Consider the following 19,766-nt stretch of genomic DNA (forward strand, 5'->3'; position numbering starts at 1 on the left):
CTCAGAGGCAATTTTGTCGGGGAGGTCATTTATGAATATCAGGAACAGCAGAGGACCAAGGATAGATCCCTGGGGCACTCCCGCATTTATATTATATTGTTTAGACGTACGACCGTCGAGGACAACCTGGATTTTTCTCTTATCTAAGAAGGATTTAATTATGTTAAGTATTCTACCAGTGATACCGTAAGATCTAATCTTCCTGAGGAGACCCTCATGCCATACCCTGTCAAAAGCCTTAGATATATCTAGAGCTACCGCTCTGCCCTCTCCCGCTTTGTCCAGTGAATGGTATATGCGTTCAGAGATTACAGTGAGGATGTCTGCCGTGGAACGGGCTTGTCTAAATCCATATTGATGGTCGGTCGGAAGTTTAGCATCTGTAAGGTGCTGGACTAGAGCATTATTGTAGTAATCGTTAGTAATGGAGATTTGATAAAGTGTCTTAAGGGGGCAGTTTATCAGGAATTTGTTTATGTTGGACTTGAAGACATCCAAATTGTAGTCTTATATACGGCATAATCATGTTGACACACGGGTTCCCATCAGATCACCGAAGTTAAGCAACGTTGAGTCTGGTCATTACTAAAATGGGTGACCAATTTGGGAAGGTGCTGTATGTAGGAGGATGTCGACACCTCCCTGCAAAAAGTTGCAAAAACCTAACGTCGTCATCTCCTCTAACGGGGATATACATGCGACTGGGGACCGCTTGTGAATTTCATACTCCCATGAAACTTCCTCCTTCAGAGGAAGCCGGTTAAAACCCTGAATAGAGTCGGTGCTGACAGCACACGCAAGTTGTAGTCAGGTTGGAAACAGGCAAACGGAAGAGAGTTCCACAGGCGTGCACTTCTAAGAAAGAAGCTTTGCTCATGGAATCTACGTTTTGATTTAGGCACAGATAAAGAGTGGGGAAAATTACTGACAGTGGTTTCAGCTAGACGGGCATTTATCGTGAAAGATTGACGAGGGGGGGACCATAGATTGGAGCTCAGACGAGCACTTGCCATGGAAATAACGATAAAACAAAGACATGCTCGCAACATCTCTTCTATGGGAAAGAGGTTGCAGGGAAGAGAAAAGGGCATCCCCCACTAAGGATCTAAGTCTATTTTGTACTCTGTCAAGGTAGGATAGGCTGTTTTTGGCAGCTCCTGCCCAGATGTGGCAGCAGTACTCTATCATTGGATGTACTTGGCTTTTATATAGATAGAGAATTGCATCAGCAGTGAGATATCTTCTGGAGCAGTAGAAGGATCCTACCTTTTTTCCAGTGACCTTGGCAACAGATTTGATGTACGTGTTCCATTTCAGATCAGGAGTAAAGGTCAAACCCAGAAGCTTGTCAAAACATGGAGCCTCTCCAAGACGAGAGCCATTCATTTCAATTGATGCCAGATGGGGATTAGAGCGTTGATGATGTAAAGATAGGAGCTTGGTTTTAGATGCATTAAAAGTAACCAGCCACCGCTTCCCCCACTGTACCACACGCTCAAGATCAGAGGCGAGAGAATCAGAGAGAACTTTGTCATTTACGGCCTTTGATGTGTTGCCATAGATGGTCGTGTCATCAGCATAGATGTCAACAAATTATTTAAATGTGTGTTTTGGGAGATCATTGATGTAGATCAGGAAGAGAGTTGGGCCCAGGATGGACCCCTGAGGGACTCCAGCAATAATACTGTGAGCCTCTGATTTCTGCCCATCGACCACTACTCTTATGAGCCGATCAGAGAAATGATTTAATAATTGAGAAAACATTTCCAGTTATACCATAGCTGGAAATCTTGTGAAGTAGGCCTTTATGCCATACCTCATTGAAGGCCTTTGATATGTCAAGAACAATTGCCCTGGAAAGGAAGCCTTTGTCAAGAGATTCACTAATCCTATGAGATATAACCGTTAGCACATCTGTAGATCTAGCAGAACGGAAACCATATTGCATGTCACTAAGAAGGTTATTTTTGCTGAGGTGGTTGACGACTACTTTATTTAATATGGATTCCAGCGACTTACTCATGACACACAGGAGACTTGTTGGTCTGTACTGAGAAGGAGATGACTTATCACCTAAATGCTTAAATACAGGGCATACTGATGAGGTTTTCCAGGGTGTTGGAAAGCACTTCTCCTTTAGGCAATGCTTAAACAGTTTTGTAAGTATGGAGGCAAGTTTTGAAGCTTTTTCAACACTATAATTGAAATGCCGTCAGAGCCAGTTGCTTTACTAGAATCAAGGTTCTTGATTAGCTTGGCGACCTCACGTACAGCTATTTGCATGTTGCATAGTGTGTTGTCTGTTAAGTTAATATGGAGAGTTGACCTATGTTGCATAGGGTAGAATTAGCTGCAGAATTCTTGGCAAATAGTTTAGCCTTGTCTAATGCTGACGAGATGACCTCCGGCCCATTGATTGTGATTGGGATAGAACGCATGCTTCTGTTCAGGATCCTGTTTGCTATTTGCCAAAACTGGTGGGAATTAAGCCACTGCTCAGCTACTTTGGATTTAACAGATTGAGCATATAGCTCTCTTGCATTTTTTATTACTCTTTTACAGTGGTTGCTGGCAGTCCTGAAAGCAGCTTTAGTCTTAGTACATCTATTACATTGGTAGCTATGGAAAAAGTGATTTCTGTGCGCAATGGCAGCAGCACATTTAGGGGAGAACCATGGCTGGCTGTTAGGTTTTCGTTGAATTTTTTCGATGGTATGAATCGGTCTATGCCTACAATTATCCATTCGGTCAGGTCTAATACTATAGAGGACACATCCTTTTTAAACATGAAATGCAGAGGTAGATCAGATATAAATGTATGGAAGCTATCCCCGCTAGCTATAGAGTATCGATATACAGTACAGTAGAGAGGTACATCTGAAGACTTATTACATTTTATTTTTATCTTAACTAGTTGGAAGATTCCAGAGGAGATAGAACGGAACATGAACATAGGTCAGGGGAAGTTGTGAGAAAAAAGGCTTGCATACTGGCCGTCAGTATCGAACACACGGGTGGATTCGTGAACAATCTGAGTGAGGTCATAAGCAACGGAGAAATCATGACAGAATCTGCCCTCATCATCTGTCTTGTTTGAGTGGGTCAACCATTCCACATTGTGGACATTGAAGTCACTACAGATGTGAATGTTAGCCAAAAGATGAACAGACAGGATTTTCTTAGATATACTCTTAAAGATAGTAACACCGCTGTTGTGGGGGCGATAGAGGGCAAATATAAATGCGGTGGTGTAAGTAAGTGCAACCCGGAAACACATATAGGGGTAAATTAGGTCTTCTCTCGAGATATCCCTACCACATTGAAAGCCATCTTTAATGTAGGCACATATTCCATACCCATGACAATCTTGGGGGTCAGATTTAGATGTAAAATTGAGTATCCTTTAATTATGAACTCATCTAGGGAAATGGTCAGTCCAATACCAGTTTCGCTTAGGAACAATATTTCCGGTTTTATCTCCTGCAATTGGGTTTCAACCTCTGGAAGGTTGGAACGTAGACCCCTGATGTTGGAGAAGGAAACATGTTAGTAGGGGTCTACATTGGAGGATGAGGTTCTAGGTTTATTCATGTTTTTTTTTCTAGAGATATTTTATGTTGAGTTTTTGGGATTTGTGGAACAGGTTGACAGACTTGATTAGAGCAGGACAGAGAGGGAAAGTAAGAGAGAAAAAGACAGGAATTTTTTTTTTTTTTTTTTTGTAGCACATAAGGTAAAGCCATAACAATTACCCACTAGTATGACATTGAGAGGCCCCACCAGAAACTACAGCAGCCCCAGTACTTTGCACCTGCTGATAGGATAGTCTCCTTAGTGGTTAATCCGAGGTTCGGGTCCCTGACTATCAGGCGGGTAACGTCAGCCCAGATGAAATGTTTACCCCCAGCACCCTTACTTGTGACATGGCCACAAGGATAGACATAGAAGCAGAAGATTTCCGAATTCTCAGGCTACTGTTCATGAAGTATTGCCGTCCTGGAAAGCAGCTTTTTCTTCACCCTTTTTCAGAAAAATCACTCATTGGAAATGAGGACTGAGGGACAAATTAGGAGAAGCAAGAGTTACTGAAGCTGCCGATAACACATCCATAGTGCATTATCTACTCTCCATTTAAAAAAAAAAAAAAAAAAAAAAAAAAAAGGGAAAAGGGACTTATTAATATCTACTTAATATAAGTCCGTTGCTCCATTTCCAATTTAGGACGATATTTGAAAATAGTCTCCCCTCCCATATTAATGCATGGATTTGTAATGTGATACACAACGGATTGTATATCAGATATGAATAATAATAAAAACATTTCAACCTTATTTAGAAGTTGGCATTTCTTCTTTGTTTGTCGCTGGACAAAACTAACCTTGAATTGGTTCCGTTCACATCATTTAAACTTGTAAGCCGTACTCTATCAACACGTTCTTAGCATTATATATGTAAAATCAGGGGCAGCAGGAGGGGGGGGGGGCTAGACCGGCATGTGTTTTTTTTTTATACATATATACACACACTCATACATTATGTATAAGAACAGACATACAAATGCACAGAGATGAAGGTTTAAGAGGTGAGCTAAGTAATTACGAATTGGTTATATTTGAATTTTTTCTTATGTTTACATTTCGCTTTTGGAATTGGGGATGGGTAATTATACTTAAAGCTCCAGATATGCAAAGGTGGCAAAACTTAGAACTTGGAGTGTAAGACTTTGACATTTTAAGAATAGCCCAATTAATAGAGAAACGTTTATTTTATTTTTTTTTTTTTTAGATATAAATTTTTTAAAGTGGTTAGGGAAGTTCCCTGGCTATTATCAGTGATTTAATTATTAAAGGATGAATTGTGTGTGTGTGTACACACACACACACACACACACACACACACACACACACACACACACACACACACACACACTTCTATATTAGCAAAACAGATGTATGTGTGTGTGTCTGTGTGAAATGTTACAGCATCACTTATTCCTTTACATATCTATCTTCTACTGTTATGTAAAAGGAACTTGGTTCCCAATGAACTCAGAAACGGCTGGGCCAACTTTTTAAAAAATTCATTTTCATGTTTTTGTTTGCATTTCATTTTTATGTGCAAGTCATGTTTGGCTAGATTTATCTTGGCTGTTTTTTTTTTTTTAATGTAATTTGTCATCAGATCAATTTGAAATAAAGATTAAAATAAACAAAAATTAAGAAGTTTAAAACATTTAAACATCATAATAAAATGAAGTCTTGAAAAAAATCTATATATTAATACAATGGTGTGTGTTTTTTGTGTCATGCTTACATCTTTTTTCTTCCGAGTGATTGCCATTTAATTGTTATGACCTTTTATTTCTTGTTATAAATAATTTTACCAAGAATTCTTCATAAGATTTGGTTTCCATTTCGATTTTAACTGATGGCACTCAAGTCATCTATTTTTTTTTTTTTATAAATAATTTTACCATGAATTCTTCAAATTTTGGTTTCGGTTTCGATTATAGCTAAAAGAACTCAAGTTTATATATTATAATTTTATTTTTTCTTAATTTTTGGTTTCGGGTTTGATTCCAGCTGATGCACCCAAGTCATATGGATATATTTTGTTTTATTTTTAAAATCACAATTTTATAATATATAAGAATCAATAGAAATTGACTCTATAAAAAATATATATGAAATCTGCATCAATTAAAATATATTTTAGTGTATTTTACAACTGGTCTATGCCACGTCCCTGCTAGCTGAGATAAATACTTGTGCAGGTTTAACAAAAGAGCTACAATAATATCAGTGTCTCTATTTATGCTGAACATCCACAGAATGCCAACATCAATATATTACATATGAAAGAATCCGCTGCGGAATTTCCACAGGTCCCGCTAGTTATTTTTTAATAAAATAATATTGAATATTGTTAAAGCATGTTAATTCAGGTTACAGAGCAATTAAAATGCTATTCCAAATTAAAAATCTACCAGAAAAAATTTACTTTATTAGAAAATGTAAAAAAGAAAATGTCTGATTTGTTAATTATAGAAAAAGAATTTTAGTATTTAAACCCATGATAAACTTTCTGTGCGCATCAGGCAGACTTTTGCCTCCCCCCCCACTCCCCCATTCTCCAGCCCGAATAGATTGAAATCTAAACCAATGCTTCTGAATATGAGGAAATGTCTTAAAGCTTTTAAAAGATTAGTGATTGGAAGATTTATTCGAGTCTTGTAAAAGCAGCGATAGAGAAGGATCATAATAGATATTTATAAAATAAGTCTCCATTTGAATTTCTTGTTTTATTTCTTGGAAGATTGCATAAATCGATTGAGCCATAGCACAAATTTTGTCTGATCTTTTTGGTCTTGGAGTAAGATGAATTCTGATTCAGTTTGGATTTTAAGCTCTTTTTTTTTTAACGTTTAGGATTCTTGATAATAATAGCTTTCATTACAAGCAAACAGTTTTGGAGTTTGTAGATGTTGTACAATTATTTAGAAAATTCTTCTCAAACTTCAACGATTATTTATAATGATTAAAGTTCCAAATCGACTTTAAATTTAGCAAGCGACCATCTCTTTTGTTGCTTACAAGTGCTTTCACACAGATGATATTGCTAGTCTCTCTCTACTCTATTGTAATTTCCATGGAAGGTACTTGACTGAGCTCTAATATTTGGTTTCTTATTGTAAGACATTCATAGTAAGAACCTGTCTTCCTACTACAATGGCAAATGCAAACTGATATGTCATGTGAAAGGGATATATTTGTTTGAAGTAGCTGAGAGGTTTTTACTATAGTTTTGAGTAATTTAGTTAAATTGCATTCAAGTGCTTATAGTCTGAACTGGTATTCCTTAGTATAAGACTTTGGCGTATCCTTTGACATCTCTCCTTTGGTATTTATGGCTTAACAGCCAATAATATTCTTGTAAGGAGGAAAAGCCTGAATGTATTCCTATTCATTACATTCTTCTTCCATTGTGTTCCTAGCATCAGGAGAAATTTCCATGAACAGAGCTTTCTTGCAAGGGCTTCCTGGCTATGAACACACTACTATGGGACTGCTTCCTTGCAGATTACAATATCAGTTTCAGATCCAATGTCTGCATAATAATGAACTGTTTAAACAAATATTCAAACATGGTCCTTTTTTTTTTTTTTTTGATAGCATATAAACCCTTTTCAGGTTATTTAATGCCGAATCCAGTGAGTCTGAAGAACAATTTTTTAATAGAATATATATATATATATATATATATATTTTTTTTTTTTTTTTCAAGTCTGTTTCTATTTAACCCATAGTTAGGACCTTAACAGGTACTACCACTCTGGGTCAGAGTGAACCTGGGAGCAATGGCAATTAATGGGTGACTCCACACTCCCAAAAGCCCACAAACTGGGGCCTCACCATCGGATATAGTTTAAGGTCATATCCAGGACCAAACTTGGTCCTTTCAATTATTCTCTATCCACTGAAGTTCTTCATCTTTCAACTAACAATCCTATATTTATGTTATCACTACCTACTTATGTTCTTATCTGTCATTTTATAAAATGCGTAAATAATGAATGCTTCAATTTTATCCTTCTTTGAATGTCAGTTTTTTTTTTTTTTTTTTGTACCCATGATTTGTGCACATTAAAGAATTGGGTTATTTCATAATTTTTCTTCATAACTAGTTTCCCTTGATAAGCTTGAGTTTAGTCTGATACTTTTCATCCATTACTGGAGGGAAGAGACATTTCTCAAGAATATTGGTGACAGTGATGAAAAAAGTTTGACAAAACTCTAGCATTTTCTCATGTCATCATTTTGATATTCAATAAGCAAAAAAAGGGTGGGGCAGATAAAAATTGCTTGCAATGAACAAAGGTTAATATCTAAAAATTTTAAGCAAGAGATTATAAACATAAGAATATAAAAAGGGCCTGGGTTGTACGAGTGTGTTTATAAGCAGCTGAGAAGATGACCTGAGGAAGAACTTGGCTAAGCTCTTAAATCTATAAGTGTTGGTTAACCCACCGTTTCTCAACTGGGATTCCCCAAAACCTTAAGGTTCCACGAAAAGTCATTAAGGTTTCCGTAAGAAAAAATGAATGCACTTTTTATTTAATTTTATATACATGATATTCCTAAGCATGTGCAATATATATTCTTGGTTACTGTAATATAGAGATTACTTTATTATGCTATTAAAATGTAATCATTGCGAATATATTTAGAGATTTCTGTATTGAGCCAGTTTGCAAATTTGACTAAGAAATATTAATTTTCCCTTAAATACTTATTTAAAAGTATGTATTATATTTACTGCATAACCTACAATAACAATAAAATGAGAAATATATAGTATATAATTTTGTTTTTGCACAGCGTTCTATGAGATATAAATTATTTTAAGGGTTCTGCAAGGCTACAAAGGTTGAGAAATGTTGGGTTTATTATTTCATGTGACCTTGCTTAGGACTGCTGTGCATGGGCGACATGATTTGGTATGTGGTACAGACCAGCGAAGAATCTGGCTCGATCCAACCTGGGTGAACACTGTTGCAACAACAATAAAAAGGCCATTTCGTGATGAAATATAGAGAATCAGGAGTTGATAATTTCACCTTTTGTATTACTGATTAGTAGTGGTGGGACGATGAATCGGAATCGTTAATCGTAAGAATCGTGTATTTTGGGAGGTATCGGAATCGCATCGTTAAAAAATACCTTAATTTTCCGATTCCTTCATTATGATTCTTTTAGTCTGATGTTGAAAAAAAGAAAAACATTTCCGTATATTTCTAACCGCAAGAGAGAAATGTAGCATGTTATAAAAAGAAACCAAAGAAATTCATTATTAACAGGGCAATGCTTAGTGCCCCTCCCTTACAAGGTTCATTCATTCAGATCTATTGTAATCAAAACTACAAAAGAGTTAACTTGAAAAGAAGTATGCAGGGCTCTACATTGCGAGTAAAAATAAAAAACGCTTATCTTTTTGGCGATTGTTTTTATTTACTGACAAATCTTCTAATACTGAATGAAAATGCTTTTTCAACTTATATTTTCTTAAAATAAAACGAGCAAAGTCAAATTATTTAAACAGTAAAAGGTTTAATAGAACAATATACTTTTTATCTTTTTTTAAAAGAAGGCTTTTGAAAGAAATATCTCTAAAATGAAATTGATCACGTTGTATTATTTCGCAAAGTTTTGACAGTGCTTCTTTTGAAGTTTCAAAAAAATCGACCCCATACCTATCTCTTCCAAACCTAAAGTTATTAAATAACCCCTTCGTTAATTCAAGGATAATTAATTCAATTCAGTCAAGTTTTTTTTTTTTAATTTCATTGAAATAAAATCCATTTTTTTTTTTTTCTCCAGAAAGATAAAACCCTGAATTTGATTATATTAAAAGCAGAATAATAATCTTTTTTTCTAGAATTTTAAATTGAAAATTAAGTGTTTTGCGCAGTTTTTTGCTGAACGAAAAAGAAATTAATATATATATTTTTAAAAGGTTTTGTAATCAATTGATTTTTATGTCTAAATAATATTTACGATTAATTAAATAATTTCATTTTAAAAAGTATTATAAATAGAATTTTACTTAAGACTTATAGTTTAGCAATATTGAACCGCATCAACCATGTGTGAATTGAACACGGTCAACCAAAAAAAAAAAAATTAAAAAAAAATGCATATTTGCATTTCATTATGTAAACTTTTATACATTGGTTTCAAAAATTAAATTCTATAAGTTTATTTTGTTAACTACGGTTGGTACAATTTACCGCCCCATCCCTTTATATTTTTTTCTTTTTGTCTTTTTTAGCGGATTATTTTCAATTAATTATCCAAATAAGTGACTAGCTTTAAAACAAAATTTAATAGTAATTTATTTGTTACAGATAAACTGAATTTTCTAATATGGCCCAAAGTCCAAAAAAAAGTCTTGTATGGAAACTTTTTGAAGATGATGAGTTGAAAGCCATTTGCAAAGTCTGTCAAATTAAAATATCGCGAGGAATAAAACCATCACAACCAACATGTTAAAACATTTAACTATGAAGCATCCAAATAAATCGGAGGAGCAAAATAAACAAGAAAAGGAACAAAAAATTACCAACTAGTCACTCAGAGCAGTTTTATTGATCACAACCAACATGTTAAAACATTTAACTATGAAGCATCCAAATAAATTGGAGGAGCAAAATAAACAAGAAAAGGAACAAAAAATTACCAACTAGTCACTCAGAGCAGTTTTATTAGTGAGGGTCGAAATCGCAGTGTCTTTTTTTTTTTTTTTTTTTTTTTTTGCCTACGTCACCATCTAGGTGTCACCAATTTTTTTTAACTCTCCTGAACTTCAAAGAGTGAATACAATATATACAACTAAAAAAATAATTTTTAAAAATGCTGATTCTATTCATGAAAAATTCTTTTAACTAGAAATTAAAACTTAGGTAAAGATAGCTGACTGACAGCAACAGGAGCACTGGTTAACTACTGAACCACGTGAAAAGGTGTGGGGGGGGGGAGGAAAAAAGGAAATTAAATGATGATAATAAATAATGATAACCGTCTTTGAAAGGCAGTAAACTCCTAAAATTTACTTCTTTAAAATTTTAGGCGGCACTCCCCGGCGATTTTAAAGCACTCTCTCTCTCCAAAAAAAAAAAAAAAAAAAAGATTTAATTTTTAAGTTTTGGAAAGATATATTTATTATAACCGAATTCCTGTATGAAGACTGGATCTACTTTATTGGACGTTAATTTGTGAGATAAGTAATTTTTCAATGTTTAATATGTTTTTAAAGTTTCAATTATCAATTAAATTTTTTTAATTGCGTTTATTTTTCAATTTATTAAAAAAAAAACAGGGTTTTAAATGTATTTTTCAAGGTAACAAGTTTCGAAAGAAGTCTAATAAAAAAAAATCACTTAATTTTTAATTTCGACAACCCTGAGAATTTAATTATTAAAAAAATATTGAAATGTGACATTTTTTTTATTTAACATTTCTATTAGTTCAATTAATTTTCTTTCAATAATTCATTTCACTCAACAAACTTCACCATTTTTTGTTTTGTTTTATCTTTTTCTGTAATTTTGGTAACTATTTTTGCTTAATTTTATCTAGTATTTCATTTGTTTTTTATAGTGGTATCATTTTTATGTGTTCCTTTGATATACCCTATTTCAAAATTAGTTTGGCTAAACTTATTCTTCACGTTAGAAACAACGTGTAAAAGTAATGAAAAAGTAAGAAAAAAAAACAATAGGTGTTAACTACTCTTTGTGAATTATGGAGGTCTGAAGAACTGCCGTCACAAATACAACTATCAATAGCCAAACAAAAAATCGTTTTTGAAATTCCTTTACTTGTAACTTTTTGCTATACCTACCTTTTGGTATAAAACACAAAAACTTTCGATTAATGGTATTTCTCAAATATGGTCGTTAACTTTGGAAGGGTTATTTTGTATCTACAGCGCCATGTCACGTGGTATATTGTTTTTTTTTTCATTACGCACGTTCATTTATAAATTATTAAATTAAATATTTATCTTTTTTATATTTAATTAGTATATATTTTCTTTCTCTATATTTTTTTTTAATTCATTAAATCTGTTAATTATGAGGACCAAAATAATGAATCGTGTGTATTTATTCTCTAATTTTCTTGTTTTTGTTCTGTTATATAAATTCTATTTTATTTGTTTTTTCTCTGAAGGATAAATTCTATTTTCTTTGAGTTTTTTTTTCTGTATTCCAATTAAGTAAAGTAAATTTTCTCTAAAATAAATTTTGCTAATTTTTCCGTTTAGTTTACTATATAATAATTTTATTTAAACCAAAACACGACGGTGTAGACATAAAATATCTCTTCCAAAGTTAGGGAACATATTTGGGAACTACCGACCATAAGTATAAAACTACCTGGTATATTTCAAAACAATAATTCCCTAGGAATCGGAATCGTACTTGGTATCGGAATCGTTAATCAATATTTTCCTGGAATCGGAGTCGTATAAAAATTAGGAATCGTCCCAACACTACTGATTAGGCTAGCAAGAGGGAGGGGGACCTAAGGCTGAGAAGGGCCTAACTGGTAGAAGTACATTTTACACATTAAAATTATTATACATCAGATTCAAAGATGGTGGTTGGTGAGATGTTCATGGTGGTGGAGGTAGTGTTTTTTCCACCCCTGGAGAGACACTAGAACAAACCTTGATTATTTTAAAATTTGTTGACAACCTCTTTACATTTGATGTTTGCTGATGTAAAAGTATGGAAAGAGGCGTAGGACACTTACATTAAACTTATTAAAATTTGAGAAAACTATTTGTCATAAAAATGATTTCCTATCAATAACAGAAAGATCAGATCAGAGAGCTGTGTGTGGGCCAAGTATTTAGAACTCCATGTTAAAATAATACTGAAAATAACTTTTATTTTAAGAAATTAACTTTATCCTTTTTTATCACCAACCTTGAACAGGATGTAACCCTAATCCTCTAAACTATTTACCTTTCCTCAAGGAACTTTTAATGGCTTAATTTTTGTTTGGCCACTTTGTGAGTAGAGGCGTTGACAGAAGTTATTAAGATTTCTTCATTTGGTTGCAACATGTCCATTCTTACCAAACTAGCACTTTCTATTTTCATTTGTGTAAAGAATTAGAAGAGATACACATTTTGTGCCGTCGAGTGGAAAGTCTTAAATGAATAGTGATGCTAGGCAGAGCATTATAGATGCTGTCATTTATTAGGAAATCTGTTCAACTCGTGAGTTTGAAATGAAGACGATAGCTTGCTCTTGTCAGATTGCTTTCTGAAAAAGATGCGTCCGTTGCCCAGTTGAGTAAAAGGCGCTATTAGCTAAGTACAGTTTTTCAGGATGAGAATGCGAAGGAAATTGGTGCTGCTTCTCCTCTCTCAGCCGCTTGCCGCTGTCATTTGATAAGCAGCTTTGGTATGTAATCTGCCATCAAGACTGATTGAGATGGTATAAGAGTCATATTTATGGGTCGATGGATTGTTAGGTTGTGGTAGGAGAAGATAATGCAGTCAGTGCTTGCACTTTCCATTATTGATTCAGTGCTATAGTCGCTGTAGAATTGTGAGCATGATACAATGAAAGGATAACAAAATCTATAATGAACCAACAATGGATAAGTTTATTTGTGCGTGAATTGGCCTAAAAATAACAATCAAGAATGAGAATAGTAGTCCGAATAATTTAAAGTAAAAAAAAAATTTACATGTAATTTCTTTTTAGTTATTGTACGCATCAGATTTTTAATTTGAAATTTAAAATGGATTTTCCAATTTGAGCAATTCTTTTTGCTGCAAAAAAATTTGTTTTAGGATGAAAAATCTAAATTGCAGAAAAAAATACAAATAAAGTGAAATGTTTTTAGTTGAAGAAAAAAATTTTAATATTTTTTTTTTAATGCATTAAAAGTTAACGATTTCTGCAAGTTGAAGTGTTAATTAAAAATAGACTATAGAAAACCAGCTGTCTACCTGAGATGTGAAATAATTTTAGTAATATTTATTTGACCATTTTTAAAACTTATACAGAGAAAGAAGTTTAATTTTAATTGTAATGGAAAGCATTCTTATGTTCAATTAAAAGAATGAGTTATTTCTTTTGCTGATTTTGATTTTTTAGTCATAATTGAAAAATGTTTTCATATTATCTGTTGTCTTTGTATGACTACATAATTTAATGAATAAACTGTATTCGATAATGTGAATTTTCCAATGCCTTGAAGATTAAAACAATACAATTTTAAATACATATCTCAGAAAACGGCATCTATTTTATTCGTATTATTTGAATTCTTGGTCTCATCTTGAATATCCTTTTCACAACATTTCAGTCGATGTAACCTCCAACCTTCTTCAGGTGTATCTTGTAGACATTGACTGAAACATGAAAATGACACTCAAGATGAGAACATTAGTCCGAAGAATCCAAATAATACAAGTAACTAATCCTCATCTAAAAAATTCAGAAATGTAAGTTTCTATTTTATTGATTTGAAGAATATTTAGGTGATAATTATTTTTATCGTAAGAAGACTGAGGATATTTCTTTTATTTTAAACAGAATTAAATGATACAAATTTAAATTAAAAAAAAACATTTTAAAGAATATTCAGCTGCCAATGATTATTGCGAGTCATTCCAAAAATAAAGCCTCATATTTTTACGCAAAAAATTGAAGAGCTATGAAGACGGGGTGGTCCCATTAAAATGGGTGACCTTTTGTGCTCCAGAATTTATTTTTCTACATAGTCACCATTATTCTCAATGTACTTTTGTCAGAAATTCAATCGTCCATGCTTCTGATGCATGCCCATGACAGGGTCGCTTTCTTAAAGTCTCACACCGTCAATATCTGCAAAAAAGAGATGAAGCTTTCAGGTAATGAATGCATAAGTTCAGTCGTCATAACAGTGCAATTTGCAATCCCCTTTGATCTATTTAGGCAGAATATAAAAAAAATCGGAAGCATTACTTTTGGAATGCCCCTCATATTTTATGTCATTTGTTCTTAATATTGATCCTGACACACATTTATTTTCAAATTAATATTATTAAAAGTAACTTATACAGAATAATGGAGAAAGTACTGCTGAATTTCCAGAGTTCCATTAACAAATACATAATGAAATGTATTCTAATTGAATCAAATATATTTGAAGGAATATATATGATAACTTGTTTTTTTTTTAATTATTTAATTCAAATTGCAAACTTTTTGCAGGTGTTTCCACTTGAAATATTAGATGCTAAATTTCAATTCACTGTTAACTTTACTCCATTCAAATTTTTCTTTGAATGACAAAAATAGAGAACATCTTAAGATATTAAAAGAATAAAAAATGACACAAAACAAAATGATGACCAATTTTTTTTTCTTTTTGTGCTTTTAAGTCCGGCGGCTTAAATGCAGAAACTGTAAGTTACATTTTTATGTATTTTTATTTTATTTTTCACCCATTGGCAATTTTCACTCCCATTTCTTTTTTATATACAAATCATTAGTGGGCACATGTTCTTATATGGATTCTTTTAAGTTTGCACTAAAGTGGGTTGAAAGCTCCATAGTGCTTCTGTTACTGGAGCTCTATATATAATAAGACAAAGTTCCAAGTTTACTTATTTAAAAAAAAAAACACAAAACAAATTATTCATTCAATCATTTCTGCCATTTCAAAACACAAAATTTTGTTGCAACAGTTTCATCAGTGACCCCCCCCTCCCATTTTTTTTTAATCTATCAACTAGAGCACCTCCACAAAATTCCGTCTTCAATTTGCATTGATATTTTTCAAAAGAAATCAGAATTTCAAGCTGCATCTACAATAATGCCTTACAGAAAACAACCCTCCCACTTGCCAAAATAGAATCATTTTTCTTCAAGTATGAAAATAATTTTTTTTCCTTTTGAAGAAAATTTCATTGAAACCATTGTTTTAGAATGAAAAGTAAACTTGGAACTTTATTTCATTCTATTTATATTTTACCTAATGCAAATTTAATGTTTTTCAGATGCTTAAATTTTTATCCAATTGAGGCATGTTTGAAATTGTAATAGAAAGGTTTTTCTAACATCCTAACTTTTACTGTGTCAGTTCTATTCATACATAGTTTTCACTGTAGAATGCAAGTATTTTAGCGGCTGATCTTTTGTACTTTTTAAATGTCTCTTTGATGACATTCAAACCATAAATAACTGAGAATAAATCATTTTGAATATTTCGTTCCTAAAAGACACCCTGAATAGATGTTTTACTAAAAAAAAAAAAAAATACACTCTTTCTAACCATATTACTTCAGCCATGAAACTATTTTCACACAGAACTGATCATAAGTCAATGATTTTGATTGAGTTAAAATATTTTAGGGTCTGATATATTGCACTAAAAGGATTTTCTGGGAGAGAGCTGTATCTTCTCCTCCGAATTTATTTAACCTCTTATTCTAATGAGGTTTTAACCATGAGTAACAGACAAAATAATATTGATTCTAAAATTTTTAAGAAAATATCACTCATTTAATGCTAATTAAAAATAGAAGTAAACAAAGGGTTGTAATTTTATGAGCTATGAGACCTTATGAATTAATGAGGGCTTAAATCTAGAAAAAAAAAAAAATGCCAATGACATTTTTACTTGGTGGTTTCATATTGTTTGATGTTTTATTCATTTGTATATTCTGCAAACTTCCAGGCACACATATCCTACATCCTTAATGCATACAAATCTAAAAAAAACAAAAACAGTAAAGTTTTTGTGCTTTCCAGATGTAACATGGTTGACCGTTTTCTTTGCTGGAAAGCCATGTAACATAAAATTAAAAGGAAGACACCCATCCTTTTTCCATTGCTGAAAGAATCTTTCCTTCATAAGATTGTTCACAATTGAAGACCAAAAAAAAAAACACAAAAAAAGAAAAACAAACACCAAGGGAAATTTTATCACTTACGTTATTTGATGTTACAATGTTTTCTCACATGCTTTTTTATGTGCTGTGGAGGTCTCTTAATCCCACCCTTCGGTGAGAGTAAATACGAAAGGAATTCTCACCATCCAGTCCCCAAATCCACTTTAACTATTCACTGTTGTTTTTGCATCTATGATTATTTATTTATTTTTTACCTTAACAAACTCACAAATCACTTTAATTTTCAAATCTCACAATATTGTAGTCAAATTCCACCTCGTAAAATTAAAGAAATTTACCTTGTACACTTTTAATAACAATTAGTATTATGTCCCGCTTACTCCAACCCACAGATGCAATCTCATCACACGATGACACAATTCTTATAGATTAGTTGTGTGCAATTTTGTCTTAAAAAAAAAATTACTTTTCTAAATGAGTACATTTCTCATCACACAATGACTTATTTTCTGGCTAATAAAAATATTTTCTCCCTTATTTTCATAAACATTTTCATGGAATAATACTCATAAAAGATAAGTATGTTATAAAATGACTTTGTGGTTTTTAATTTATTAACTGTATCTACTTAGTGTTGCCTCGATTTTAAAAGAAAAAATATAGAAACACATAAATTTTGTTAACTTTAGTTTCGTAATCCAACTATTTTATGGAACAAGTATTGAAAAATGTAGTTGACGTTTATCGATTAATAAAGAACAAAAAATGTTTAATGTGGAAACTTTCCTTTAGTGTTTTAAAAATATAAAGTGTTTTAAGCTATTTTGCATAAGTAAAGGAAAATAACTATTAGGATTGTCTCCCTTTAATGTTTAAGAATATTTAATGACTAAAGGAAAATGTATTCACTGTAAAAGTTGTCCAAATTGGAACAATTTTCAGAAAGCAGTGACACAAAATAAATATATTCATGGCCATAACAGTAGGAAAAAAGGAAAAATGTGCGCGTCTGAATAAAGTATTGGATAGGTCAGACTGACTTCTATTTTGTTAAAACTTTGTTAGATTAAAACATTCATAATTTGTGATGAATAAAATTATTTTTTAAGACAGTTCATTGAATTTCATTGAAATGCACTTAAACCACTAGCTGTTTGAGTCATTGACTTAAAAGGTTATCCAATGCAACAATACTTAGTTGCATGTTTTGCATTGTTTGGAAGTAGTTTCTCTCTTTACATATAAATTTTTAAATTTGTTTCTTTTCCTTTTTCATCTCTTTTCCTTTTTCATCTCTTTTCCTTTTTCATCTCTTTTCCTTTTTCATCTCTTTTCCTTTTTCATCTCTTTTCCTTTTTCATCTCTTTTCCTTTTTCATCTCTTTTCCTTTTTCATCTCTTTTCCTTTTTTATCTCTTTTTCGTTTTTTTTATCTCTTTTTCGTTTTTTTCATCTCTTTTTCGTTTTTTTCATCTCTTTTTCGTTTTTTTCATCTCTTTTTCGTTTTTTTCATCTCTTTTTCGTTTTTTTCATCTCTTTTTCGTTTTTTTTCATCTTTTTCGTTTTTTTTCATCTTTTTCGTTTTTTTATCTCTTTTTCGTTTTTCGTTTTTTATCTCTTTTTGTTTTCTTTTTTTATCTCTTTTTCGTTTTTTTATCTCGTTTTCGTTTATTTTATCTCTTTTTCGTTTATTTTATCTCTTTTTCGTTTATTTTATCTCTTTTTCGTTTTTTATCTCTTTTTCGTTTTTTATCTCTTTTTCGTTTTTTCATCTCTTTTTCGTTTTTTGTTCATCTTTTTGTTTTTTTTTCATCTTTTTGTTTTTTTTTCATCTTTTCGTTTTTTTTCATCTTTTCGTTTTTTTTCATCTTTTTCGTTTTTTTTCATCTTTTTCGTTTTTTTTCATCTTTTTCGTTTTTTTTCATCTTTTTCGTTTTTTTCATCTTTTTCGTTTTTTTTCATCTTTTTCGTTTTTTTTCATCTTTTTCGTTTTTTTTCATCTTTTTCGTTTTTTTTCATCTTTTTCGTTTTTTTTTCATCTTTTTCGTTTTTTCATCTTTTTCGTTTTTTCATCTTTTTCGTTTTTTCATCTTTTTCGTTTTTTTCATCTCTTTTTCGTTTTTTTTATCTCTTTTTCGTTTTTTTTATCTCTTTTTCTTTTTTTTTAATCTCTTTTTCTTTTTTTTTTATCTCTTTTTCGTTTTTTTTTATCTCTTTTTCGTTTTTTTTAATCTCTTTTTCGTTTTTTTTATCTCTTTTTCGTTTTTTTTATCTCTTTTTCGTTTTTTTATCTCTTTTTCGTTTTTTTATCTCTTTTTCGTTTTTTTATCTCTTTTTCGTTTTTTTATCTCTTTTTCGTTTTTTTCATCTCTTTTTCGTTTTTTTCATCCCTTTTTCGGTTTTTTATCTCTTTTTCGTTTTTTTCATCTCTTTTTCGTTTTTTTCATCTCTTTTTCGTTTTTTTCATCTCTTTTTCGTTTTTTTATCTCTTTTTCGTTTTTTTTTTATCTCTTTTTTTCGTTTTTTTTATCTCTTTTTCGTTTTTTTTTATCTCTTTTTCGTTTTTTTATCTCTTTTTCGTTTTTTTATCTCTTTTTCGTTTTTTTTATCTCTTTTTCGTTTTTTTTATCTCTTTTTCGTTTTTTTTATCTCTTTTTCGTTTTTTTATCTCTTTTTCGTTTTTTTGTCTTTTTCGTTTTTTTGTCTTTTTCGTTTTTTTGTCTTTTTCGTTTTTTTGTCTTTTTCGTTTTTTTGTCTTTTTCGTTTTTGTCTTTTTCCTTTTTTTGTCTTTTTCCTTTTTTTGTCTTTTTTCTTTTTTTGTCTCTTTTCTTTTTTTGTCTCTTCTTTTTTTGTCTCTTTTCTTTTTTTGTCTTTTTTCTTTTTTTGTCTTTTTTCTTTTTTTGTCTTTTTTCTTTTTTTTGTCTTTTTTCTTTTTTTTGTCTTTTTTCTTTTTTTTGTCTTTTTTCTTTTTTTTGTCTTTTTTCTTTTTGGGTCTTTTTCCTTTTTGGGTCTTTTTCCTTTTTGGGTCTTTTTCCTTTTTGGGTCTTTTTTTGGGGGGGGGGTCTTTTTCTTTTTTTTTTTTTGGTCTGTTTCTTTTTAATTAAAAATTTTTATTTTCATTTTTCTTCATTTTAATTTAAATTAAAAATTTTTTTTTCGTCCCATCTTTTTCTTTTTTTTTTTTATCTGCTTTTGTCTTTTCTTTCCTTTGCGTCTTTTCCTGCATCTGTTCATTTTTCTGTTTTTTTTTTGTTTTTATTTTCCCCTTTTTTCTTTCCCATTTCGTTTTCTCCTTTTTCATTTTTTTTCTATTTATTTTCCTGTTACCTTTTTATTTTCTTAGCTTTC

At 31.5% G+C, this 19,766-nt stretch overlaps 1 protein-coding gene across 2 annotated transcripts in view; it reads left to right on the forward strand.

The window, feature by feature from the left end:
* LOC145303455 (putative RNA-binding protein 18) overlaps positions 1-19,766 on the forward strand; it is a 66,046-nt gene that overhangs the window by 14,512 nt on the left and 31,768 nt on the right. Inside the window, exon 2 of one of the 2 annotated variants that reach the window (XM_080144792.1) lies at positions 14,947-14,970. The exons of the other annotated variant lie outside the window; for it this stretch is intronic. Coding sequence (XP_080000918.1) covers positions 14,947-14,970 — 24 coding nt within the window. The remainder of the gene's footprint in view (positions 1-14,946; positions 14,971-19,766) is intronic. 2 annotated transcript variants of the gene reach the window in all.

The sequence above is a fragment of the Euprymna scolopes genome, chromosome 19, assembly GCF_053919585.1.
Source record: "Euprymna scolopes isolate OS-2025 chromosome 19, ASM5391958v1, whole genome shotgun sequence".
Lineage (NCBI taxonomy): Eukaryota > Metazoa > Mollusca > Cephalopoda > Sepiida > Sepiolidae > Euprymna > Euprymna scolopes.